Below are 26,155 nucleotides of genomic sequence, written 5' to 3'. Positions count from 1 at the left end.
GCCTCACGGGGAAGGAGAGTGGGGCCGGTGCCCTCCCCAGGACCGGGGCTTCTTCCTACCTGTCACCGGAAAGAACGCAGGTGTCAGCTCTTATAGGTGAGGGCCTGGGTTTGGAGTCCCAGCTCTGTCCTGTGGTTGTGGTCTTGGGCAGTTTCATAGCCTTTTTGTGCTTCAGTTTCCCACCTGCATCACCAGGGGTAAGTTAAGTGGGATCTTTTCTCTTAAACCACCATTTTACTTGTGCCACGTCTGGGAGCTAAAGGAGCATTTTGTGGCTTGAACGGTCAGATAATGGGGAAGAGGTGGTTCTTTGGCAAATAAGAAGAGTCTTTCAGTTATTGAACTTGGTGCTGATTCAACCCAAATCTCTCAGCTCTGCCCAGATTGTATTTTTCACATGTGTATACATTTTCATGAGGCCGGTTCATAAAAAAGGGTTCTCTTCTGTCCTCTGCCCCTGGCTGCCCCGGGTGAGGCACTCAGCCCCTCTGAACCCCAGGTCCTCATCTGTAAATGGGGATAGAGACCCATCTCCCAGGTTGTCTTGAGAAGTCACTGTGAGCCTGTGGGTCATGCGCTGGGTGGCTGGGGGAAGCGCTGGCAGCCAGTCCCTGGGGAGCTGTGGTGGCGACCATTGGGGTTCCCTTTGTCCTGGGTGCCCCAGGATTGTTCATCAGGGCAGGCAGCCCTGGATTTTTACCCCATCCTCCCTTGGCTAGATTGAACTTTGCCCTCTTTCTTTTGTTCTCTCTTTTTTTTTTTTTCCATTTTGCCCTTTTTCTTTTTTTTTTTTTTTTTAGATTTTATTTATTTATTTGACAGAGATAGAGACAGCCAGCAAGAGAGGGAACACAAGCAGGGGGAGTGGGAGAGGAAGAAGCAGGCTCATAGCAGAGGAGCCTGATGTGGGGCTCGATCCCATAACGCCGGGATCACGCCCTGAGCCGAAGGCAGACGCTTAACCGCTGTGCCACCCAGGCGCCCCATCATTTTGCCCTTTTTCTTAACAGTGCTCTCTGGACGCCCCACCTGCCGGCGCCTCCTGGCCCTGGTTCACTGGGCATGTGGCTTGCTGTCAGACTGCCTGCCTCGAGGGCCCAGACGTCCCCAGCCCGGGCTTGCCAGAGGTGCAGTTGGCACTGTCACCACCCACGTCTTCACTGGCATTTACTGAGTATTTGCAGTGTGCTAGGTTCTTCAGATATATATATATACATATATAAATGTGTAGGGAGTGGGAGAGGAAGAAGCAGGCTCACAGCAGAAACTCTGTTTCTTGCCTGGACTCTGATGACACAGTGATGTGCATCACTGCTCACAGTGTGTCAGATGGAGAATGGGGAGGGACCCTAGGGCAGGGGAGCAGCTGGCTGTCAGCCTAGCCAAAGCTCTGCTGGATCAGTGGAAGGAAGGGGGAGGTGCGGCAGGCCAAGCCCAAGCTCCTGGCAGAAGCTGTTATAGGTGCCCCTTGGCGTTCCTGGGCCAATGGTGACACCAACCTGTGGGACGGCTCACGGCATGCCCAGTCCTGGAGAGCAGAAGACCAGGCACTGCTGTTACCCAATTTCATGACTGGGACTGTGGGACCCCAAGAGTCTGGTCTCTGGATGCTTGGCATTCAGTGTAGGACCTCAGCTGGGAAGCCGGACCCTATACTTATGGGGCAAAAGCCCTTCTGCTGTCCTCCAGCCACGAGGCGGCTCCCTGACCCCAGTGGATGCTCGTCGTTGGGGCCCATGGGGACCTGGGCTGGGTCCCTCCCTGAGTCAACATGGGCACCTCTTGGTATGTGCGAATGACTGTGTTTTCCTGTATAGAAAGTGCAGGAAATCCAGGAATGGCTGCAAAACTGTTCCTGCTCCACTCGTGGGCCCCTGTTTGACCTTGTATTTAAAAAAAATTGGGTTCTTAGAGCAAATAAGTACTTTATAGGATTCACTTCTTCCAAATGTGTGTTTTCAATCTCTGTGGCTTTCCAAGAGAGATAGCGGCTGGCACAGCTGCAGAGCCCTGCTAAGGATCCCGTCTGGGATCGTGTCTGGGTGCCATTAGGTCAGCTGAGACTGATGTTCGCTGAGGGCCTTGGCTGGCTGGCCATCTGCGTTCCAGATCACGACAGCCCCCTGAGGTGTCGTGAATGACCTTTCTCTCTCTAGGGAAACTGAGTCATAGCTTTATTTATCTGCTGCTGTTCCCCTTGTAGTAGTAATACGGACCCCCCATTCCACCAGGGTACATCTTGAGTTGTGGCCCCAGGGGCAGAGCTGGCTGAGTAGAGGTGGCCCTGGCCCTGACCCAGCGGGAGACCAGAACTCCAGCCCAGGGCGGCCTGGGGGCCTCAGGCAGCTCCTCAAGGACCAGCCCGGAGGAGAGAATCAGAGAAAAGCACACCCAGCTTCCTCTTGATGCGGAGAAGTCACCCATCCCCTCTGGGCGCTAATCTCATTTTTCACTTCAGGTTTAACCTGCCAACCTGGGACCTCACCTTCCCGCCCAGGAACCCACTCAGCTCCAGGCCTCCTCCCTCCAAGGTCCTGGAGAGGTCTCTCCTTCCGGGTGGGGTGTGAGGGAATTGGGGGTCAGGTCAGCCCAGGCCCTCCAGACCCTCCCTCAGTAGCACCTGGCCTGTGCTCCTCAGAGGCCTCAGGTGGACATGGGTGGTGGGAGCAGGGGGGGAGATCCTGCCTTCTGCTGCTTGGTAGGAGGGTGGCTGGGACAAGGTGGGCGAGTGCCCTTGCGTACTCGGGCAAGTTAGGGCAGGTGGAGGAGGAATGAATACTGGAGGGAGCAACCTGCCCCCTGCCGCGGGCCGCTGTTCTCAGCCAGCACACCATGAGCTCTCACCGCGTGCCAGGCCCGTGCAAGCACATTGCAGCTCCCGCTGGAGCCTCACAAGGGGAGGCAGGTGCTCTGATGATCCCCATTTTACAGATGAGGAGACTGAGTCACAGAGAGAAAGGAGAGCTCCCTGAAGGTCCCACAGCCATTAAGTGGCAGAGCTGGGACCCCATCCACAGTCATCGGACTCTTGAAGTGCCTCCTTGTCACCACGTGGCCATGTGGCCTGCTGCTTGGCAGTAGAGCGTCTTTCGGGCACGTCTGTCCATCTGTTCCATAGCCTGCATAAAGGAGCAACTCACTTTAGTACCTTGTGCGTAGGCTCAGCCTCCCGTTTTCCTATCTGGACGCCTCCGGCTCCATTGTGCTTTCTCCTCTGGAATCCTCTAGAAACCTTGCACCAGAAGGATTAGAGACAGACGCTGGAGCAGTGGTGAAGCAGTATAGCCCCACGGGCAGGATTAGCTCTGAGCAGGGGATTTCTGCCTGAGGTTCTCTGGGTACGGGAACAATGTGGTTCCTTTACCAGGTGGGCGCATCAGATCTGGAATTTGGATTAGTTTGGGACTTCCCACAGAAGGGCGTTGCCACGCTCCAAGGGCCATGAAAGCCGAGCCCAAGATGGGCTCTGGGGGGGGGGGGGGGGGGGGGGGGGGGGGGGGGGGGGGCGCTTCCTGGAGGAAGGGAAACATGAACCAGGCCTTGAAGGATGACTACGGCTGTAGGGGAGGGTGTAGCAGACTCTGGGTGACTAGAGGCCTCCCTGAGTCACACGAAGGTGACAGCTTCCCAAGGGCAGGGGATGGAGTGAGGAGGGAGGATGGGCCCGTTGGGAGGGCCTTGTCTGGGGCAGCCTTCTTGCCCCCTGGGTGGCCTCCCCTCCCAGCCCCTCTGTGGTGAGCCAGAGAGGGCAGTGGGCTGTGGAGCTGTGCCAAGGTCGGTCAGGATGTCCAGCAGTCACCCTCGTGCTCTACCTGCTACGGAGCCGTAATGAGAGGGTTTCCATTATTTTCGGGTGAGCGCCCCCGGCAGATGCCGACAGCCAGCAGATGTGTGAGGTCCGAGGTGATTTGCAAGGGACCAGTTCATGTGATGAACAATAATTGCACCAGGCGACGTTGTCACTCAGAGCTTTGTCCTGGCTTGCCGGGACGAGGTAAAGGTCAGTTCAAAGATCCGCTGTGGCCGCAGGAAGTGAGGGCAAATCCTGCTCTCGTGGGACTCCAGGGGAGGGGGCAGCAGGCTGAGGTGGTGGCCGGGGCCTCAGAGGGGCCGTCTGGTCAGAGCCCCGTTCTGGGATGCCAGGGCCCTGCAGGAGGACACCTGTTCCAGGCGTTCTTGGGTTTTGGGGCGGGGTGGGGGGAGTGGGGATAACACAGCCTAGCCTGGAGCTGGGCCCAGCCGGACGCTGAAATCCTGTATGTTTGCTTTCCTGGGAAGGCGCTGGCAGGCTGTGCTGAAGTCCCGAGGCCATGGTGGGCTGGGGCTTTGCTCACTTTCTGAAGCCTTGTGGTGCCGGCCCCCTGAGGCCCAATCTGTGACCTCGGGTGGCAGACCCACCAGGAGATGCTGAGCCTTTGGTTCTTTGGCTGTCTCATCTGTTTGGACTGCAGCGCAGAAAACCACACGCTGGGGGCCTCAACAGCAGACGTTTATTGGGGAGCCCAGATCTGCTGCCAGCAGGGTCCGTTTCTGGTGCAAGTTCTCTTCCTGGTTTCTAGGGGGCTACTGTCCTCACGTGGCCTCTCCTTTGCGCAGCAGAAAGAGATCTCTGGTGTGTCTTCTGAGGACACTAATCCTATCCTCTCCCAGCCCCACCCTTATGACCTCACTCAGCCCTTATTATCTCCTTAAGGGCTTCAACACAGGGATCTGCTTCCACATGGGGGGACACAGCTCCGTCCACAGCAGTGGCCATTCAGGGCCTTCCCTTCAGTGCCCACCCCTCACCTCACACTGTCTCCCCATGCACACTCACGTGTGCCCCCCGCACACACCTGGGCTGCTGGGTCTTGCAGGGGGGCACGGTGCTCCCCTTACTGGAATCATGCAGGCCTGCACACGCCACCACGTAGCTGTGCCTGAGGGGTCGGGCCTGTGGGCTCTCCTGCTTACAAGCTGCGTGACTTTATTGCTCTCTGCCCTTCAGAGCCTCCGCTTTGTCATCTCTAGAATGGGGACCGTGGTTCTGGTCTCTCGGCTCATACCCAGTGCTGCCTGCACACCAGGCACCCGGCCCAGGGACGTATGCGGGGACTAAAACACGAGGTTCTGGACCAAATCCGATCACAGATCCTGAGCCCGAGGCAGGGCTCAATGTAACGTCGTATTCATGCTTTACTCTGTTAATAACCCACGCTTTTCTTATTTTCAGTGATTATGAGAAACAGAGAGAGGACCCTGGGACTTGTCCCAAATGGTCAGAAAGGGGGTTCCATTGGTGGGGAGGGGCCCGGATGAACAGACCCACAGGGAGGAGATTTCCCAAACATTTTGCACTAGATTTTTTTCAGGGACTGATTTGATCCTAAAACTAGTACTTTGATTTTAAAGCACATATTTTATGAACTTTGGGGGGTGTTTCAAAGGAGACCCGTGGCTGAAGTGTCCCGAAGTGAGTTGTGTTATTTACTCATTTGTCATCGGCATCTGAAGTCGCATTCTGAATAACAGATGTGAGACACTGTCATCTCACTGTCACACCGATTGCTCACTGTTCTGAGAAGGTCACATCATAATTCATTAGCAATAATTAGTCCCCCGACACCCCTGCACTTCTTTGCTCAACTGCTCCATTAACTTGGGTGCGAATCGCACATCCCAGGCGCCAATCAATGAAGATCTGTCCGTAATGCACAAGGTGATGCTATTAGTTACAATATATTAACTGCCTAATTTAAAAATACAAAAGCTGTCTTTATGAAGGGCAATTAACCACTAAGCGTAATTGATCATTCATAACCCTCTGATTAGGAAAGACAAATATTAAGAAAGGACTGAACCACCTGGGCTGTTGATGAAGACATGGTTAGCCTCGAGGTGTGTGTTCACTGTCGTTGGTCGATCTACAGATTTCTTTTCAAGTGGCACCTGTCAGCTCCAGTGCTTGGAGGGTCAGGAGGCTCCTGTTAACGTGGGAACACCTGCCTGTTTCCGACGGGGCTAGTGAGGGGGCTGCAGGCTCGGGACACCCTTGGGGGTGGCAGTAGGTTTGGTCGGTGTGGTTCTAAGGAAGGGTCCCTCTCACCGGCTGTCATTTGGATTTTCCATCACTCAGTCATTCAGCAAATGGGAGCCTGCCTGCCGTATACCAGCCCCGTGTGAAGCAGGGATGCTGAGGAGAGTGGACCAGATGTCATTGCTGATCTCATGGAGCACATAGGTCTGGGAGAGCGACAATAAAGATAGAAGTCGGGTGATTGGAGATATTGGTTAGTGTTATAACGAAAGAAAAATACAGCTAGAGGTAGGATAAAGGCAGCATCACACAGGGTGGAGAGGGGGACATTGGATAGACCTGCCACCTTTTCCCAGTTCTGTTATCGCTAAGGAGCATTGCATTTGGAGCTTCCTCGACCCCAGGATGGAGCAGATTGCCTGAGCCATCCCGACCCGCTCAGTGACCCTCCTTCCCAGCCTATTTTCTGGCTCAGCTTCCATATACCCAAGGCTGCTCGATGATCCTGAACCTGACTGGGGCCTCAGAGGGCAGGGCCTGCACCACACCCGCTCCTCTCTCTGCCCCGCCCACCCTTCCCTGGCTATCTTGTCTGCTCTGCAAGATTCAAGTTGGGCCTGGCTCTCCTGGGAAGTCTTTTCTGAGACCCCATCCTGGGATGAGACGTTTCCCGCCTTTGGCTTTGCAGGGGAGCTGCGGCGGATGTGCTTCCTGTTCCCGACTCCAGATCAGTCCTAGGATCCGTGTTGGGGTCAAGTAGGCATTAGCCCACGTCCCTAGTGTCTCAGATCCAGGAAGAGGAACAGAAAGTACTTGACCTTTCTGAGGCACAACGTCCTCACTCACAAAGCAGGATAGAAAAAGGATGTTACTGCTAGGGTTGAGACAGAGTTGCATTTTTAGTGGGGTCTCACTTATTTGCCCAAAAGGAGGTTGATTCAGGTCCATCGTTGTGAGAAACTGGGTCTGCTCTGTGTGTTACCTCTGCACACGGGCACGAGTTGGAGCACGTATCTCCTGTACATGTATAGTTATTGATAAATACTAAATGTTAAATTACGCACTTAATACTGGATCAAATGTAGTATTTATATTATAAAAAATGTGAAACTTGGAAGGATGGCTGAAAAGTAAAGCTTTCTCCTGCGCGTTTGGAGACGACTGACATGGATGTGTTAGAGACCTGTTTATAAGCAGTGCCGGGTGACGATGAGTGCACTCGGTTAATTTTCGGAGGGTTTCCCAGGCCTCCTGACGTGTAGGCTGGTGTCTTTCCTGTGACCCCATGCGGCGGCTCTGTGCAGATGCCGAGTAGGACTGTCGTCTTGCACTGGCCACGGCTTGTCCAGGGAGGGCTGTGTATTCGGGCCCGGGCCTGCAGGGACATTGGCCATCATGCTCGACCCCTTGCTCATGGGCTCAGCCGTGCAGCCCCCTTTCCTGTGTAGCTTGAGTCCTCTCTTCCCTCTGCTGGGTGCTGTTTCTTCGCCTCCTGGCCCCCATCTGTCTCTTCATCCCGTTCCAGTCCTTCAGAGCCCCTCCCTGTTCGCAGTCACAAATGCCTCTTCCTTTGTGAAGTTTCCCTTCCACCCCCTGGCCTGTGGCTCCAGCCGGGAGCCTGTCTATGGTCAAGGTTAGACTTCTGTGCACTGGCCTCCAGCCAGGCACTTAGTAGGTGCTCAGTAACTGTTTGTGGGAGGGTTGGATGTTATCGCATTTGGGACCTCTTTAGGCATCTACCTTGTGGCTCTCTATTCCGAGAACCTGCCCGAGCACAGCCGGGATGCAGGAGGTGACCTGGGAGCTCAGGAGAGAAGAAATGTGGGTGCGGCTGGCCTGTAACAGCATCTCACGGTCCTGTTAGGTTAGCGCTGGGCTTGCAGGGGCTCCCTGGGTCCTGTCCGTCCATCCCGGGATCGTCCGTGTACCTGAGGACCGTCTGGCAAACTTTTCTTCAGCGACAGCAATGAGAAGACACACCTCAGCTTGGTCCCTTGGCCTTTGCACTTCAGGGGAAATAGGGATCCGGAGTTAGGCACACGTAGCTCACATGCACGGCGGAAGTGCTGATCATGGTGGAAGGGTCCAGAGAAATTGCTGCGGACATTCACGGTGACCTCTAGCCAGGCCGAGTGGGATGGAGTGGTGGCAGGGAGATGTCTGGTGGGTCTCGGGAGGTGGGAGAATTGGCACGTGTAGAGAGGCACCGTGGCCCAAGGAGAAGGAGTGGATGTGTGTCCCAGGTAGAGGGAGTAGGGACATGTCCCAAGAGAGGGAACAGAGATGTGTCCCAGGTGGAGGGAGCGGAGACGTGTCCTGGGTAGAAGGAGTGAAGGAAATGTGTCCCAGGTGAAGGGTGTGGACGTCTCAGGTGAAGGGGGGGTTATCCCAGGCAGAGAGAGTGGGGATAGAGACATGTCCCGGCGACAGGCTCCGTGAGGATGGAAAGGAGGGTTGTGGGTTAGGGTCGGGGTTCCCTGGAAAGGGTCAGCTCCTGCTCAGCAACTCCTGCCAGACCCAGGGTCAGCCGAGGTCGGCCTTGGGGAGCCACAGTGGTCTGGCCCACACCGGTGGTCCTGATTGCCCTGGGAAGTGACTCCAGCTTCCTCCCTAGAGCCCTACGCTGCGAGTGCTGACAGCACCCTCTGCCTGTCGTGTTCCCACTTCCAGACTGAAGCAGTCACGGCTGAAGGTGAGGTTCTGCACCAACGAGTCGCAGAAGTCCCGGCAAGAACTGGTGGGGCTGCTCCGGAGGCAGGGCTTCGACATCTCCGAGGGCGAGGTGACCGCCCCGGCCCCAGCTACCTCCCTGATCTTGAAGGAGAGAGGCTTGCGGCCACACCTGCTTGTCCATGATGGTAAGCCTGCTGGGCCCTGGGCTTGGTGCGGGCAAAGGTGTCTCCTTTCCAGGTGGGGGCTGAGGGAGGGCGTCCCTCTCACCTGGGCCAGAACTGGGGAGGACACGAGCCCTTGGCTCCTGCCGCTGGTGCTCATGGGCCTGTCTGTGGGGCGGAAACCTCGTGGGCTCCCTGCTGGGGACCAGGCCCCTTCCATCCCTGGTGGAGTACCAGAGGATCCTTAGATGCAGATTCTAGATGAAACGGTTTTTGCAGAGGAAACCCCTGAGCCTGATTTCTTTGATCTAGAATGGATGAAGGGGGCAGGGAATTGTCACAGGGGCAAAATTCTAGCTTCCAGGGTTTGTGGGGCAGGGGGCCCAACTTCCCCTGCCCCCGCCCCAACCCTGAACTTGAACTCTATTTGTGAAAACCAGCCCTGCTCTCTGGCAAATGGCACAAGGTTATGTCCTGATCTTCGTCTGAATGCAAGGATAGAGCCCTTTTGACCCTCCGTGGGGAGTTTTTCTGCAAAGAAGTGGAAGGAGCAGTATTATCTGGTGCTTTCTGAATATTTAAAAAGAAACATAAGCAGTGTTTCAGAATTCAGGACACTTCCCTGTCGTTGCACTGAGCCCTCTTTCTTCCCCTGCACTTGGTATTTTTATTTACAAACCACTGGCAGAAGCGAGCATACTTTCCTGCCTCCCTGAAAGGCCCGAGTGTCAAATCCACAGCTCCAGTGCCAGTTGAGGGCAATATGCCCAGCCTTTAGAAATCCTCTCTCTCAAAATCCTTCCTCTGTGATCTGGGATTTCTGCCAGTGTCTTTAGAACAGGTCCTCAAAGAAAGAGAAAAACTTAAGAAAGAAAATCCCCACCCCTGGGGCAAAGGGAGGACTGCGGGTGGAATGAGCTGGGAAGGGGAGGGGAATTCAGTGTTTGCTCTGAAGGGGGCATTAATCAGTATTAGAGCTGGGGCAGCCTGGAGGGGAAGCCAGATGCCCTGCTCGGCTGCACTCGTGCCTCTTTTTTCCGTAAACATGCCTGTTTTCAGACTTGGAATCTTTTTCCAAGTTTTATTGTTGATGAATTCTACCCCCCCCCCAATATTTTATTATGACATTTTCAAACATACAGCAAAGCTGAAGTAATTCTACTTGGAATATTGGTATGCTCATCACCTTTATTTTACTAGGGACATTTTACTATATTTCTTCATTATTATGTCTTCCCATCCCCTGTCCATCTTTTCATCTTATCTGTTTTTCTTTATAAGAAATCTTTATAAGATTTATTTATTTGAGGGGCGCCTGGGTGGCACAGTGGTTAAGCATCTGCCTTCGGCTCAGGGCGTGATCCCGGCGTTATGGGATCGAGCCCCACATCGGGCTCCTCCGCTATGGGCCCGCTGCTTCCTCTCCCACTCCCCCTGCTTGTGTTCCCTCTCTCGCTGGCTGTCTCTATCTCTGTCAAATAAATAAATAAAATCCTTAAAAAAAAAAAGATTTATTTATTTGGGAGAGAGAGAGTGCTTGTGTGGTGGTGGGTGGAGGAGAGGGAGAGAGGGACTCTAAGCAGACTCAGCATGGAGCCTGATGCGGGGCTTGATCCCCGGACCCTGAGATCAAGAGTCAGATGTTTAACCAACTACACCAGCCAGGCGCCCCTTTATCTTACCTTTTTGGTGCGTCATAAGGTAAGTAGCAGACATTGGTACACATCCCCAAAACATTTCAGCACATCATTAGCTAGAGTTCAATATCTGTTTACTTTTTTTCTTTTGATGTAACATTTACGTACAGTGAAGTGCAAACATCGCAGGTGTACTTCTGCTGAGTTTTGACAGATGCACACATCATGATCCCGATCTAGAACTTTACCGGCACCCTGAAAGTTCCCTCACGTGCTGCCCGGTCAGTCCCCATCCCCGACCCCCTTGGAGGCACCCACTGTTTTGATTTGTTTCATCATGAATAAGTTTGCCTCATTTAATTTTTGTAGAAATAGAATCATGCAGCATCTAATTGTGTCAGGGGTCTCTCCAGACCACCCTCAGGCTTGACGATTTGCTGGAAGGACTCGCAGGGCCCAGAAAAGCTGTCAGACTCAGTTATAGTTTATCGCAGTGAAAGAGCACAGATTCAGCTCAGCAAAGGGAGGAGAGGCGTGGGTGAACTCTGGGACAATCCAGGCGTGACCTTCCAGCGGCCCTCGCCCATGGAGTTGCCCTGAGATGCACTTAATTCCCCCAGCCGAGATTTGTGATGGTACCTGTAACGTGTCGTCCCCCAGAGAAGCTCATTGGAGCCTTGTGTCTAGGGTTTTGAGTAAGAGTCAGGTAGGCACACAGTGCCTGTGGACTGACCCTGTCTACTCAGTCTCCTGCCCCCCAGGGCCTCATGCAGACAAAAACACTTTTTTTTTTTTTTTTAAGATTTTATTTATTTGAGAGAGAGAGCGCGCATGAGCAGGGGGAGGGGCAGAGGGAGAGGGAGAAGCAGACTCCCCACTGAGCACAGAGCTGGACCCGGGGCTCCATCCCAGGACCCTGAGCTCATGACCTGAACCCAAGGCAGACACTTCACCAACTGAGCCACCCAGGCGCCCCGAGGACCGCCTTTCTTTGGAATCTGCAGGGTCTGAGTAGCCCTAGCATGCTGTCGCTAAGACATATCCATATGGTGGCAGGTGTCAATAGGTTTTTTTCTGTTTTGTTGCAGAGTGCTGTTCCATTAAGTGAACATACCATGCTTTGTCCCTTCCCCTGTTGACGGACACCTGGCTGTTTCTGACTTTAGGCTATTAGGGAAGAAATCTGCTATGAATGTTTCTGTGCAGTTCTTGTGGGTAAATACGTAGGAGTGAAATTGCTGGGTCAGAGGGTAGGTGGCTATTCAGTTTTATCAGAATCCGCTAGCCTTTCCCCAGAGGGCTGTATCCTTTCTCGTGCCGGCCAGCTCTAGCAGCCGCTCTGCTTCCCCACCAGCAGCACTTGGCGGGGTCTGTCTTTTTAATTCCTGCTGTTCTGGAAGGTAGGAAGTGATATCATGCGGTTACTTCCATTTTTTAATCCAGCACGGTCAACATCGAATACCAAGATAGGTGAGAATATGCTTTGTCCTAGGAGCTGAAGGCATAAGGCCTTCAGTTTGTCCTTGCAATGTTCCTGATTTTATTTGAAAATTGGAAAGGGCAGGGACACCTGGGTGGCTCAGTCGGTGAAGCGTCTGCCTCCGGCTCTGGTCATGATCCCAGGGTCCTGGGATTGAGTCCCGCATTGGGCTCCTTGCTCAGCAGGAAGCCTGCTTCTCCCTCTGTCTGACACTCCCCCTGCTTGTTCTCTCTCTCTCACTGACAAATAAATAAATAAAATCTTAAAAATAAAATAAAATAGGGGAGGGCAGAAAAGGCAAAGGAAGAAGAGGCTTTGCTAAGGGGATGGGTGAGCAGGGCCAGCGGGGAAGAGCCGCTGCTCCTTCTTTTCAGCATGTGTGTATGTCCCGGTTCTTCTGTCTTCCATGGGGTTGGGCTGGAATGTTCGATGGTCTTTACAGCTTGGGTCCAGCGGTACCAACCTTATAAAGGTTGCCAGCACCTTCATTTCACCCTACGTCTGGGAATCTGTGTCTTCCAGTCAAATGTCCCTTCTCATTGCAGAGCTGTGGGTTCCTGCCTGGGGGATTGAACTGAGTAGCCCCTAGGGTAATGCCAGTGTTGGGGTGGGAGCCCCAGGGGCGGGCCCATCTTTCTCCTGACAGACCTAACTGTGGGGAGTGGAATTCCTTCATCCGTAAAATGGGAGTAAGACCCTTTCCACGCCCGCCTCCCATTCAGCTGGAAGGATCTGGAAGCAAGTCTGAGAAAGGGGCAGGGCCCACGTGGCAGACAGAAGGTGTCCTTGGTAGGAGATGGGACGTAGACCATGCGTCCCCAGAGCTCTATCCCTCTTTCTCTTTCCAGGAGTCCGTTCAGAATTTGGTCAGATCGACACATCCAACCCCAACTGTGTGGTCATTGCAGATGCCGGAGAAGGCTTTTCTTACCAAAACATGAATAAAGCCTTCCGGGTGCTCATGGAGCTGGAAAAGCCTGTGCTCATCTCTCTGGGAAAAGGGTAAGTCAGCTTCCGGAAGAGTGTTTCCTGCTGCTTTGGATGATGTTCTGTAGGTCTCTGGCTTACAGAATCAGTACACAGTGCAGAGAAGTGGGAGTGGGGTGGGCACAGGCCTTCTTTTTCCCTCCCTGCTTTTTTTCCCACGTTTCTTCCTTCCTTTCTTTTAATAATTTGTGAGGAAATGAGAATCCCCTGACTTCGGGGGAGCTGGCTGGTCAGGCTTCGGTGTGGGCGCTGGGCTAGGAGAGGCTGGGAGAGGCTGGAGCCGGGGAGTGTCGCTGCGGACGGAGGCCACATCGAGGTCTCAGAGCGCAGGTGCTCACTGTCCCAAGGTTGGGTGTGTTTGCACAGGGTACAGCACAAGGCCCTGAAAGATCGTCTCCAGGGAACACCCAAGTAGTGAAGAGAAGGCTCGAGGGCCTGGAGGAATGCTCTGGGCCGGGCTGCACATCTCTGGCCGCAGAGCACAGTCTCTGTAAAGTCCTGATTTTGTTATCAGCATTTTTGTCTGAGCCCGTAGCACAGTCTTCACTGTCTCTTTCTTTAAAAAAAAAAACCCAAACCAACCATGCTGGTTATTTTTCTCAACTTTTACCACCAAGACAGCACATGTTCATGGAAGGAAAATTAGAGAATACAGATGAGCAAAAGGAAGAAAACAGAAGGTATTTCCATTCCACTGCGCAGGAAAATAGCAGTCAACATATTCGTGTCTTTCCTTCCAAGTGGTTTCTGGTGCGAAGAAATCCTTACAAAGGGACGTACTTGGAGCCTCAGTATCAAACCTGACCTTGTTTTGTCACCCGGTTTTTGTTGTTCGCCAGATAATACTTTGTGAACAACTTTCCACTCAAGAAATAAATGTCTCTGGGGCACGGTTTTCTTGTATCTTTTTTACAGGCTATCCGGTAGTTTCTTTTTTTTTTTTTTTTATTTTAAAGATTTTATTTATTTATTTGACAGAGAGTGAGACAGCCAGCGAGAGAGGGAACACAAGCAGGGGGAGTGGGAGAGGAAGAAGCAGGCTCCCAGTGGAAGAGCCTGACGTGGGGCTCGATCCCAGAACTCCGGGATCACACCCTGAGCCAAAGGCAGACGCTTAACGACTGAGCCACCCAGGCCCCCCTATCCGGTAGTTTCTTAAACTGAAGTCTGCTGAGAGACGTGTTTGTTTCTGATCTTCTACCAAAGTAAGGCCGCGATAAGCACCTTCGTGCATTTAGGACGATGTGCGTATCCGGGGCTCTCGATGCGCCTTGCCAAGTCGCTTTCCAGAAAGCTGTGCAGACCTACTCTGTCATCACCAGAACCGGCGCTGGGATTTGAGTCATGGGCTCTTAAAGTGGCGGGGACACTCTGGAGCCCTGCCCCAGCTTTTTGTGCCCGGCAGGGATTTGGGGGCCATCTCTGGGGAAGGCCTTCCCAGCGTGGGTGCTTCTGCCGACTGGGAACTCCCGCCCTGTGCCCGCCGGACGGGGCCGGCTATTGGAGTAGTCAAGGGGGGGACCTTTTGTTTGGCCACCTGCCATTGCTGAGCACTTTATGAACTCCGTTTTGTTGAATTCCCAGCACAACCCTGTGAGCTGTAGGCAGCAGCTTCGCTGTTTTGGGGGTGGGCTTATCGAGGCCTAAGGAGGTGAATAAGCCGGGGTCTCTGGCCAATGAATCTTGTCACCTCCAGACTACATTTGAGAGCAGATGTTTGGCCCACACAAGATCTTAAATTTTGTGGGGGGGGGGCCATGTTTAAAAACTGGGAGATTTTATATAAAATATACAGATTTCTGGATTCTTTGTAAAAATCAGAAAATCTGATAGTTCAAGGCCTCATGTTCCACCACACACAGAAGCTTAGCTGAGGCTACTGCCTCCATTAATTCCAGCTGACCACAGACCCCACCACGTCTGCGGTCCCCTCACCAAGCTCAGAGTCTGCTGTCACTTATCTTGTACTGTTGTTTGTTTTTCTCATAGTATTTCTTCATGGCTATGTCTCTATTAAAATAGGCAAACAAAAGAGCTTTCGGGGCACCTGGGTGGCTCAGTCATTAAGCGTCTGCCTTCAGCTCAGGTCATGATCCCAGGGTCATGGGATCGAGCCCCACATCAGGCTCCCTGCTCAGCGGGGAGCCTGCTTCTCTCTCTCCCACTCCCCCTGCTTGTGTTCCCTCTCTCGCTGTCTCTCTCTCTCTGTCAAATAAATAAATAAAATCTTAAAAAAAAAAGATTTCAGGAAAGAGAGGATATATTTCTTTTAGGAACTAAAAATATTCTAGTGTGTTATCATGCAAATAAAATGTGTCCTATATTCATCAGGATTCGTCACAGAAATAGAACCAACAGAGGCTGGGTGAGTCCAAAATCTGCAGGGCAGGCTGGCGGGCTGGAGCCCCCGTGAAGACCTGTGGTCCAAGTCCAAAGGCTTTCTGCTAGGAGATTCCTTCTTGCTTGGGGTGGTCACATGGTTCTGTTCATGTCTTCGACTGATTAGATGAGGCCCGCCACAGTGGAGGGCAATCTGTTTACTTACAGACCACTGATTTAAATGTTAATCTCACCCAAGAAGCGCCTTCACAGAAACACCCAGAGTAATGGTTGACCAAATATCTGGCACCTTGGCCCAGTCAGGCTGACACATAAAATTCACCGTCCTAGTCCTTTTCTGACCTTACAACCTTCTGCAGTTCAGAGCCCTGCAAACCATGGAACCTGGCCTGGTTAACTCACTTATGTTCCAGGCCTGGTCCTTCAGGCATCCCTGAGATCCCCAGCCCCTCACTAGAGAACAGCATAATTAAGAAGTTCTGTCATAACTCATTTATGTTAAAACTTTTTTCTTTAAAATTGTCCTTAATTGTTTAACGTTATTATTCTGGATTATGGATAGTAGTCAAAGTAGATATGTTGTCGAAAAAGAAATGGGATCTGTTGCTTTTTAGCTTCGTCATTCTGCAGTAAATTCAAGAGTAGGCAAGGGTTGGTTTTGCAAATAAGCGATTGGGGTGCCTCAGACTTATGGGGCTTCTGACTTGGGCTGTGGGTTGGGCGCTCAGAAACGAGGTACAGGAACTGAGAGCTTTTGGGCCTAGGTCAGCAGCTTCTCGGAACAGCCCAGGCACCCGTGAAGAGCTGCTGTCCCGTCTGAGTGGGGGTCGTGGTTGGCAAGGGGCCGTCCTCCGCCGACACGGGGCCGCGCGGTGCCCCCGAGGAGGCAGGGTGGCGGAAGCACTGGGGCAGAATGCCCTCCTCCTGGAAGTGGAGTGATTTACATTTGGCATCTGTTTGGACCGAGAGTGGGAATTGCCTTTGTAATCTCTTCTGTCATGCCGCCGTCAGAAAATTAAGCTGTTTACGCGACAGACTATGGAAGGTTAATGGCTCTTGTGGGAAAGGTCAAGTGGTCATTTTGAAGGGAGGCCTTGCTGAATAATCGGAAGGGCAGAAGAATAAAGCATAAAATCTATCTCACTGCTTCTGCCCAGCTCTTTCCTGTCTCTCCAGCATCCCCAGTTTCTTCTTTGTGGCCGGAACACTCAGGCTCCAGCCAGGCCTGCTTTTGCTTTCGTGATGCCAGTAACAGAAGATGATATATCAAATCTCTTAGGTTTCGGGAATAACCTGGGACTTTATATTTAGAAAAAATTAACTTAGGTACTTGTATTTCCCGTGTCTCTAAAAATGTTTTCAGCTAACAGATGGCTTTCAAGGTGCCTTTTTGTTTTCCTGAAGGAGTAAGGAATGAAGAAAAATTCTGGACACTATAAAAACAAATCCAGATTCAGTTAAAAAAGAAATGGTAAGGTTTCTAATTTTGATTTATGGAAGTCAGTTTTTTCTCTAGGCTCTAAACATAAGTGTAACAACGACGAGGTTTTGCTTGTGTGTTTTAAGCTGCATGCTCAGGCTTTTCCTTCCATTGGGACTAAATTTAAACTTCAGAAAGTCCAGGTTCCTTTCACTTGGGAAGAAAGACTCTGGGGAGTATGGGCCGGGCAGGAGTTGTGCCGTGGAGGTGTCCTCGGGAGGTTTTTCGAAGGGAGGTACACCCAGCTCCTGCCTCCTCCAGCCAGCCTAGGGCACTGGCCAGAGGCCCCCAGAATCCGCAGCTCTTAACAGAGCTCTGCCTGTTGCAACAAGGTGGCATTGTTTTTCATTTGTCCTTTGGCTTCTGGGTCAGCCTCTCGTGTGCTGGCTGCATTCTGTCCTCACCACTGTCCTTTGTTCCTGGCTCACCTTGACATGTCCCTTCCTCAGGGAGGCCTTCCCTGGTCCCCCTTCTGCCCCTTCTGGGCTCCCACTGCTCCCTTCTTCCCTTCCACAGCAGTCGTCACACCGAGGGCGAGAGGACACAGTGGAAGCCTGGGCCTGGAGCGTCGTCTGGCCCACGGGGTCCTCAGCAGGGTGCTGCTGGTTGATTCTGAGAGGGTCCCTGGGGCTGGACAGTTCTGTTCCCCTCCCTTTAGCTTCAGGTCTCAGCTCTGATATGTCCCGGGGATGCTCTCAGTCTCCCTGCCCCCAGCACATTCAGCCCTCCTAAAGCAGAGCGCACAGAGTATGGGGGTCCCCTGGCCATTGCCTGTGCCCAGACCTGTGGACTGGTCTGCTTCCCCACTAGATCGGGAGTCCCCGGGGGACAGCCTGGGTCTGGGCTATGGGCCTGAGTGTCTGGGGAACTGAATTATGGACCCCAGCTGTGGTGCCACTGAGTGCAGGACCCAGCACCCAGTGTCTCCCTCTTCCTTTAGGCCAAACAAACCTGACTTGACTTCGCCATTCCTTAAAACTTGGGACCTAGCTAGGGAAAGTGCTTTATTATAGAAATGGGGAAATAGAAGGAGACACTTTGGTGAGGCTTTCTCAGTGCAGAATGCATGTCTGGATTTTGGATTTAAGACAAATGCAATTAAGGACCTCTAAAGCCGTGTTTTGGGGTTACCCTTTAAAAGGGGGAGCATTTTTAGGCCCTCAGTGCTGTAAGCGGGAGCAGTTCTCTTTGGCTACCAGGCATCTTCCTGAAGGGGGTGCAGCATCCCGGCTGCCCCTTGGGTAGCCCCTGACAGAGAAACCTGGGGTTCACCTCGAGACCAACCAGTCCTGTCATGCCAGGACACTTCATCACATGGACTCCAAATGCACCTGACAGGAGTAAATGGCCAGGGACCAGCCTTCCCAAAGCCAGGGGTGCGGCTAAAGCCTTGCAGGCCGGCCTCCATGGAGCTGGGTGAGTGTGGGGCGGCGATCAAGCTCCTGCAGCCGTCAGGGCCTCAGGTGGGGCCGAGAGGAACAGGCAGGACTCCTGGGCGCGCAGAGCTGGAGGAAGGGGAACAGCCCTGCGGCAGCTCCTGGGAGGCTCAGTTCTAACACTTCTGTAGGCACAGAAGGGGTTGCAACCCCCACAGACGGGAAGGACTTGTGTTCACCCTCTCTGGCCCAGCTTATAGCGTACTGCCTGTAGCCCGGTCGGGGTAAACAGAATAATAATATTCTCTCATATTTTTTGAGTAATGTGTGCATGCGAGGGGTCATGTTAAGAACTTTGCATGCACTATTTTGTTTGAGCCTCACAACAATCCATGAGGTGGGCACTGGGGTCCCTGCCCCTCATTTTACACATTAAGAAACTGAGGCCCAGAGGGCTTCAGCAGCCCAGAGTCCCACAGTTAAAAAGATGTAGAGCTCGAATTGGCACCCTGGAGTCAGCGTACGTCACTCGTCTTTCCTTTGGGTCTCTGCATAAGCCTGGTTCAATGTCTCTCCAACTCAAAGGGCATGGGAAGGAGAGGGCCCTCGATGTGAGGGGTTTTTAACAGTCCCGGGCTCCCGTTAACCCTGACGTTTGAGTGGCACAGATTAAACTACCTTTGTCTCTCTTTATAGTCGAATGGCTTTGCTCTGAGGGAACTGGGCTCAGTCCACCACGTGCCCCGAGGGGTCTGTGTGTGGCCCGGGGTGGGCCAGATGGTGGAGGCCAGGGCCAGCACAGGGCTCCCAAGACAAGAGTCATGAACTATCCTCAGAAAGGCACACTCCCGAGAGCAGAGCTGTGTCGGTCTCCAGTGAGACAGGGAAGAAATAGTCTTCTCGTAGAAGCATCTGGCGCCCCTGAAACCTGGCACCTCGACCTCTGGCTAATCGGAGATGCTGCGGGGTGCCGTGGAACTAATGGAGTTTTCTTCTTTAGGCAGCAATTAGGGGTTAATTATTAGCAGTTAGGGGTTCACCACATGCTCTGTGGACCTTCTGCCCTTTCCCAGAACACAGGCCACTTGTCTTTCTCTGTTGGTGACTGGATCCATCTGCCCCTAAAGTCCCCATAAGGCTGGCAGCAGGGGGCCATTGGCACTGAGAGCCGCTGGCCCACCGTCCCACCTGCCCGGGCACCGTGACCCATCGCTGGGCTCTGTTGTGCTGACCTCCGTCGGTCATTCCCAGCGTAGCATCTGGACTGACCCTCGCCCATGGTTCTGCTCTCCTGAGCTGGCGGAACCAGGACAGGATGGTTTCTCTTGGCACAGCTCCCGGGCCCAGCTCACCTTGTCCCTCCTGCTCTTTTGTAGACGCTACTACAAGGAGACCTCGGGCCTGATGCTGGACGTTGGTGCCTACATGAAGGCTCTTGAGGTACTTGCCGAGTCTGTCTGAGCCTTCTTCAGATCTCAGGGCCGTCTGGGATGTTTCTGGTCTTTCTGGGGAAGGGGATGGACTCCATGTCTGAATCCCCTCTTCTGCTTCCAAAGTAGGCCTTCCTGTTCGGGGCTTCAAGCTGAGCGCCCCCTCTGCTCCAGAGTGTGGCTCCTCAGTCACCCTGGTCGTTGCTCTGCTCTCCTGTCCCTCCTGCTTCTCCCCACAGCCCAGCCCGCCTGCCGTGGACCTGGCTGGCCTCCTCTCAGACTCTCGGCTTCCGTCTCTGTGCGGGCCACCTGCCTCATTCCTGACACTGGTCATCTGCAACACCTTGAGCTTGATGTGTCCTAATGGGACAGCCTCCCGACTCCCTCCTCCAGTTTCCAGGGCGAGGCTCTGCTGGGGCTCCCCAGTGCCCGCTCTGACCTGGGCCTGCTCAGCCGCCCCGGGTCAGCTGACCTGCCCTCCTCGCTGCTATATTGGCTCCTGCCTACCTGTACTCAGGTGGGAGGGCTGGGCAGACTGCCAGATAGAGCCCTGGACCTTTTCCCCTGGAGGGCCTTTGACAGCGTTGGGGGCAGGGGAGAAGCAAGTATGCAAATGAGAGCACCAGCCGGGGTGGGGGGTGGCCCACCTCCTGTTCTCCTCAGGTTTTTGAGCAGATGGCGGGTGGGAGGGGGAGGGGGGGGTGCCCTCAGCATCCTGATGCTCTGGCCTCTGAGATATGTCTCTCAGCCCAAGTGTCCTGCCTCTTGGAGGCCGCTGGCCCATGGGTGCACACTTGGGACACTCTTTCCTTGATTCCCCAGAGAGAGGCCTTCGGAGCGGTAGTCACCTGTTGCTTCATCTTCCTCCGTGCTGTGTCCTTTTCTCTTTTCCCAGTATGCCTGTGGAATCGAAGCCGAAGTGGTGGGGAAACCTTCTCCTGAGTATTTCCAGTCGGCCCTGAAGGAGATGGGGGTAGAAGCCCACGAGGTAGGGTGGCCTCTCACGGGAGTGTGTGTGTGGAAGCCGCTCTGTCGGGGGTGGCCCGGAGCACGGGCTGGAGGGCTCGGGCAGCCTGTGGAGGCGTCGGGGGCTGGACAAGGACCGTGGGCTGCCAGACCGTGCTCACCTCAGTGCTGCGGGGTACACGCCGCCGCCCGGGTGGTCCAGAGGTGCCTTCACGCGTCCGGGTCGTGGTGGTCAGTGGCCAAGAGCAAGAGGACAGGGGACCCGCCCAGCGCCTTCCACCAGGCACCGCTCGAGTCCTGGTGTGCTCGCCCTCCGAGCAGCCGCGCAGATAGGAAGCCTTGACCAATGAATTGATGAATGAAGAGTCGGGAAGAGCCTGTGCCATTATTGACGGGATTCTTCATACGGTACCGTGGGCGGCGAGGACGACACGGCAGCATCCGAAGCAAGAAGAACCCGGAGCAGATCTAAAGCGTCATGGAAGACGGCAACACACACGACTGCATTTTCTTTCTTTCTTTCTTTTTTTTTTTTTAAGATCTTATTTATTTAAGAAAGGGAGACAGGGTGAGAGAGTGTGCAGCGTGAGCAGGGGGGAAGGGCAGAGGGAGAGGGAGAAGCAGACTCCCCACTGAGCAGGGAGCCTGCCGTGGGGCTTGATCCCAGGACCCCGGGATCATGACCTGAGCTGAAGGCAGACACTTAACCGACTGAGCCACCCAGGTGCCCCCACAACTGAATTTTCTTAATACCACTTACCTTTTAAAGAGTCAGAGTGGCAGGTAAGATGTGGGGGAGAAGAGTGTTTCTGCCTCTTCCTACATTGACTGTCCTTATTCCGCCGGTCTCTTTAGCAGGACTGTTCGGTTCTGCCTCCGTGGAAGAAAAGCTTACACGAGGCTGCACCAGCCCAGCCAGCCTGTGCTTTTCCAGTCGGTCCCTGCCCATGACCATACCTGTGTGTGTGTTCCTCCTCCACCTTTGGACTTGGATGGCTGTCTAACTGTGCAGGCAGAATTAAGACAGCCAGAGCCACGGGCGCCTGCTTTTCCCTCTGCCTCTGCCTGCTGCTCCCCCTGCTTGTTCTCCCTCCGTCTCTCTCTCTCTCTCTCTCGTCAAATAAATAAATAAAATCTTAAAAGAAGAAAAAGACAAGCAGAGCTGAGATAGTGTATAGATTAATGATACATCTTGAATGTATATCTCTGAAAGCTCAACTACATAGAAATCCTGGACCCACTTAATTTGCAGGAAAGGTGGTCTGTCTTGCTGCTCTCAGAAGTTTAGGGCTATGGGAGGCCTAAGCTGCAGAAGTTTCTTTCAGTACTTTTGTTCTGCCCTTGTTTTTCGAAAATTCTAATTTGTAACTACTGTATCAGAAGAAACATTTCAACCCAGTTTCTTGTTGGAAGTTAACAGTCCTACCTGATGACTGTCCCATCACCTGATGACTTTCTTACCCCATCCAGCGAAAAGTTAATAATTAAAATTTAATATGTTTATTCTAGACTCAGGAGTATTGGGCAGAGTCACATGTTGAGGCTGACTGAAATAACTCCGAAGGGGCTGGGCAGGCTGCTTGTGTAGACAAGCGCATTTGAGCCAGTGTGGCAGAAAATTGTGATAAAATGGGAATTTTATGTCCTTGCGAACATTCTGAGTTTGTGAAATTACCTTCATCTCTTTGATATCAAATGCTTACATTAGTAATGATAAAACAAGAGGGCACATTTCCATTAAAAAAAAAAAGTTCATTGAAAAGACAGTATGTAGCAAGATTCAAAGAATATGTAAGAATAACATCATGCATCTTGCCGCACTCACATGATGACTGTTTTTGACACAGACGGCCTTCCCAGCATACATCTTAAAAAAAAAAAAAAAAGCAGTTATGATTTTGGTGTCCACAGTGCCCCCCACTTCCCAGGTGGTGTGGAGTTGGTCCCCAGCAGCAGGTGGTTTTCTGAGAGCATTGTTGAAAAGACAGTGCGCACGTGTATGCAGCTGGCCGAGGCTGCCCTGATGTCTGTTTTGGACATGACACTGGGGACAGTGTCAGCATCCTGCGGTGAGGCATGTACCCCCAAGATTACTGTGGTGCTCCCTTCTTGTTGGACCTGAATTTCCCACATGTGTTCCAGTCTAGAGCACTGGTCTCCCATGATGCATGGAGAAGGCTGGCCCACTGCCCCAGAAGTCTAGAACCTCTGCCCCCAAGCCTCCTTGATATCTGTGAATGTCAGAGGGCACAGGGTGTCTGGGGTCCCCGGGAAGAACCCAGGAAATGCCTTGTGAGCCTCGTAGAAGAGGAGAGGCTTGTGTTTTGAGTGAACGAAGACCACAGGCATAACGACCCTGGGTTTTCATGACTTTGTTTCCTAGGGCAGAATTTCCTTTTTTATTGTGGCATATTTCAGAGTGATTCTCCTCATATATCCTTCACTCAGAGTTAACAGAAGATTTTGCCACATTCTCTTCTTTTTCCTTTTTTTTTTTTAACTTTTTTTTGTAGTTGTATTTTTTTTTTAAAGATTTTATTTATTTGACAGAGAGACAGCGAGAAAGGAAACAGAAATGGGGGTGGGGGAGTGGGAGAGGGAGAAGCAGGCTTCTCACTGAGCAGGGAGCCCAATGTGGGGCTCGATCGCAGAACCCCGGGATCATGACCTGAGCCCAATGCAGACGCTTAATTGACTGAGCCACCGAGGCGCCTCTATCCATAATAATTTTAAAAACAAAAACAATGGAAGATGACCAGCATTGAGGATGTGGAGAAATTGGAACCCTCCCGTGGGGACACTGGCCAAAATGTGAAATGGAGCAGCCACTCTGGAAAACAGCTTCTGGATGAGGTAAACAGAAGCGCCATATGACCCAGCAATTCCACTCCTACAACCGCAACCAGAACGATTGAAAACAGGTGTTCAAACAAAAACTTATACATGAATATTCATAGCAGCGCTGTTCACAATAGCCAAAAGGCAGAAACAATGCAAACGTCATCAGCACATCCACAGATCAACGAAATGTGGTCTGTGCACACAATGGAATATTTCAGCTATAAAAAGAACGAAACGCTGATAAATGCTACAGTGTGGATGAACCTGGAAAACATTATGGGAAGTGAAGGAAGCCAGACACAAAAGGCCACATTTTACATGTTATAGGGCGTTTATATGAAATGTCCCAAACAGGCAAATCAGAGAGAGAAAACAGATTAGTGGTTGCTGGGGCTGGGGGAGGGGGCCGGGGACTGGCCGCTGATGGGGACAGTCTTCCTTTGGGGTGGTAGAAATGTCTGGAACTGGACAGGGGTGGTGGTCATTGTAAATGTACTTAATGCCACTGATTTGTACGCTTTAAATGCTAACATTGTTAAATTTTGTGTTTTTTTAATCACAGTGGGAAAAAATCTACCTACAAAATCAACAGTGATTCCTTAGTATTATCCAATAATCGTATTTAAATTTCCCTGGTTGTCTCAGAAATGTTCTTTCATGTTGATTTGTTTGAATCAAATCCAAACAGGGTCTGTACCTTCCATGGGGTTGTTTTGTCTCCGAAACTTCTCAGTTTAACTTTTTATCGTGGAACATTTCACGTACCTGTGCAGATAGAGAGAGTAGTGTAATGAACCGAGGTACCCATCACCGAGCTTCGCTAACGATCAACCAGCAACCACTTAGAAAAAACTTATTTTTAACCGTTCATTTTGAAGGAATTTCACACTTATGAAAGTTGCAAAATTAGCACAAGGAATTTCCATATGCCCTTAAACCAGCTTCCCCAGATGCTAACATCTTACATAACAGTCATAGAACAGTGATAAAATCAGACGTCATCAGCCAGCCCACCAGCGTCTTTGTTTGGGACCCGTTGCTTGTAGCAGTGGCGTCCCCCAGGGTCCTTCCTTCTGGGCCAGCTCCTCAGTCTTTCTCGTCTCTAAGGACGGTGGCATTTTTGAAGAATACTGGCTGGTTATTTTGTAGACTATCCCTCAGTTTGGTTTTTTTCCTCATGTCTCCTCGTGATTTAATTTAATGTTAGGTTATGCATTTTTGGCAGAAATGTCCCAGAAACAGTGCTGTGCCCTCTTGGCGCATTCCTTCCGGAGGCACATGAGGGCATGTCGCCCCGTCATTGCCGAGGTTCACTCTGATCAGCCTCGGAGGTGGTCTGTGCCAGGGTCCTCCACACTGTGGAATTACTACTTGTCCCATTTAACTAACAAGTATCTTGTGGGAAAGCATGGTGACTGTATAAATACCCTCTCTCCCATCATTCTTTTCCCCTCTTCACGTTTGCAACCTTTGATCATTCTTACCTGAAGCAGTTGTTACGGGGTGTTTGCCGCACGATGAATTTGTATTTCTATCATTCCTTCTATATTTATTAGCTCGAATTTACTCTAAGTAAGAGCTCTCCTTTTTTTCCCCATTGACTTGTTTATTCCAACATGGACTCAAGGATTATTTGTTTTACTCCCTAAGTTACAGTCCATTCCTATTGTTCTTAATTTTGTTGCTCAGATTGTCCCGTATTTGGCCACTAATTAATCTTCAAGATCGGTAGCCACTTGTTTAATCTATACCCCATCCGTTCTCCTCCCCTAAATTATTTTGAATCGTATCCCAGAAATCGTATTATTTCATCTGTAAATATTTCTGTGTCCCTAAAACATAGGAATTCTTTTTAAAATCATGGATAGTGCCATTGCCAGGTCTAAATAATACCAACAATAATTCTGTAATATCACCAAATATCCAATCATCGTTCACATTTCCTTGATGGTCTTAAAATTGTTTTATGTTGCTTACAGTTTGTTTGAATCAGAGCTGGACAAGGCTCTTGCATTGTGATTGGTCAGTGAGATTCTCAAGTGTTTTTTAATCTACTGATCCCCTTCCCAGCCCCCCATCTCCCTTTTGTTTTTCCTTGCAACTTTATGAAGGGGTAACTAGGTGGTTTGTCCTATGGAATTTCCCATGGTCTGGATTTTGTTGATTGCACCTCTGGTATACTTTCACATGCTCTTCTGTCCTCTGTTCTCTGAATATCGATCGTTAGATCTAGAAGTTTGGTCAGAATCTGGTTCAGTTTTTTGACGACTACTTTCTAGGTGGTGGTGTGTCCTCTATCAGCAGGCGGAGAATGTCCAGTTTTCTCCTTTTGTGTTATTAGCTGCTATTCATGATTGGTGCCAACTCCTTTAATTCTTCAAGGACTGTAGAATGGAAATATTTCAATTCTATCATTCCTTCTTCATTTCCCCCTCTGGATTACTTCTGCATAGGAAAACTTCTCACCAGCTGTTTGTTACTCTGGGGTACAGTTCACATAGGGAGCTCCAGATAAATGCCTGTTTCTTTCTCATTGTTCATTAGTTTTTACAATAATGAGTTGATTCTCTAGTGTCCTCCCAAGGTAACAAAGGAGATTTAAAGCTACATATATCACTGGAAATTGATAGATTTAAACAGATTTGATGTGCTTCAGTCCTCGGCAGTCATCATCTTATTCATGTTGAAAGTATTTCATCTTTGACCAGTGGGACCCCCTTAAGTTTGTCTCTAGGTCCTTCTGACCTAACCCCAATAGTCTTTGAGGT

At 51.6% G+C, this 26,155-nt stretch overlaps 1 protein-coding gene across 4 annotated transcripts in view; it reads left to right on the top strand.

The window, feature by feature from the left end:
• LOC103659452 (phospholysine phosphohistidine inorganic pyrophosphate phosphatase) overlaps positions 1-26,155 on the top strand; it is a 125,537-nt gene that overhangs the window by 8,015 nt on the left and 91,367 nt on the right. For all 4 annotated transcript variants that reach the window (XM_040624019.1, XM_040624020.1, XM_040624021.1 and 1 more), the window contains exons 2-5: positions 8,687-8,874; positions 12,816-12,969; positions 19,527-19,590; positions 20,476-20,568. In XM_040624019.1, coding sequence (XP_040479953.1) covers positions 8,687-8,874; positions 12,816-12,969; positions 19,527-19,590; positions 20,476-20,568 — 499 coding nt within the window. The remainder of the gene's footprint in view (positions 1-8,686; positions 8,875-12,815; positions 12,970-19,526; positions 19,591-20,475; positions 20,569-26,155) is intronic.

This window comes from Ursus maritimus, unplaced genomic scaffold (genome assembly GCF_017311325.1).
Source record: "Ursus maritimus isolate PB19 unplaced genomic scaffold, ASM1731132v1 scaffold_7, whole genome shotgun sequence".
Taxonomy (NCBI): Eukaryota; Metazoa; Chordata; class Mammalia; order Carnivora; family Ursidae; genus Ursus; species Ursus maritimus.
This window is presented reverse-complemented; position numbering and strand designations above follow the sequence as displayed.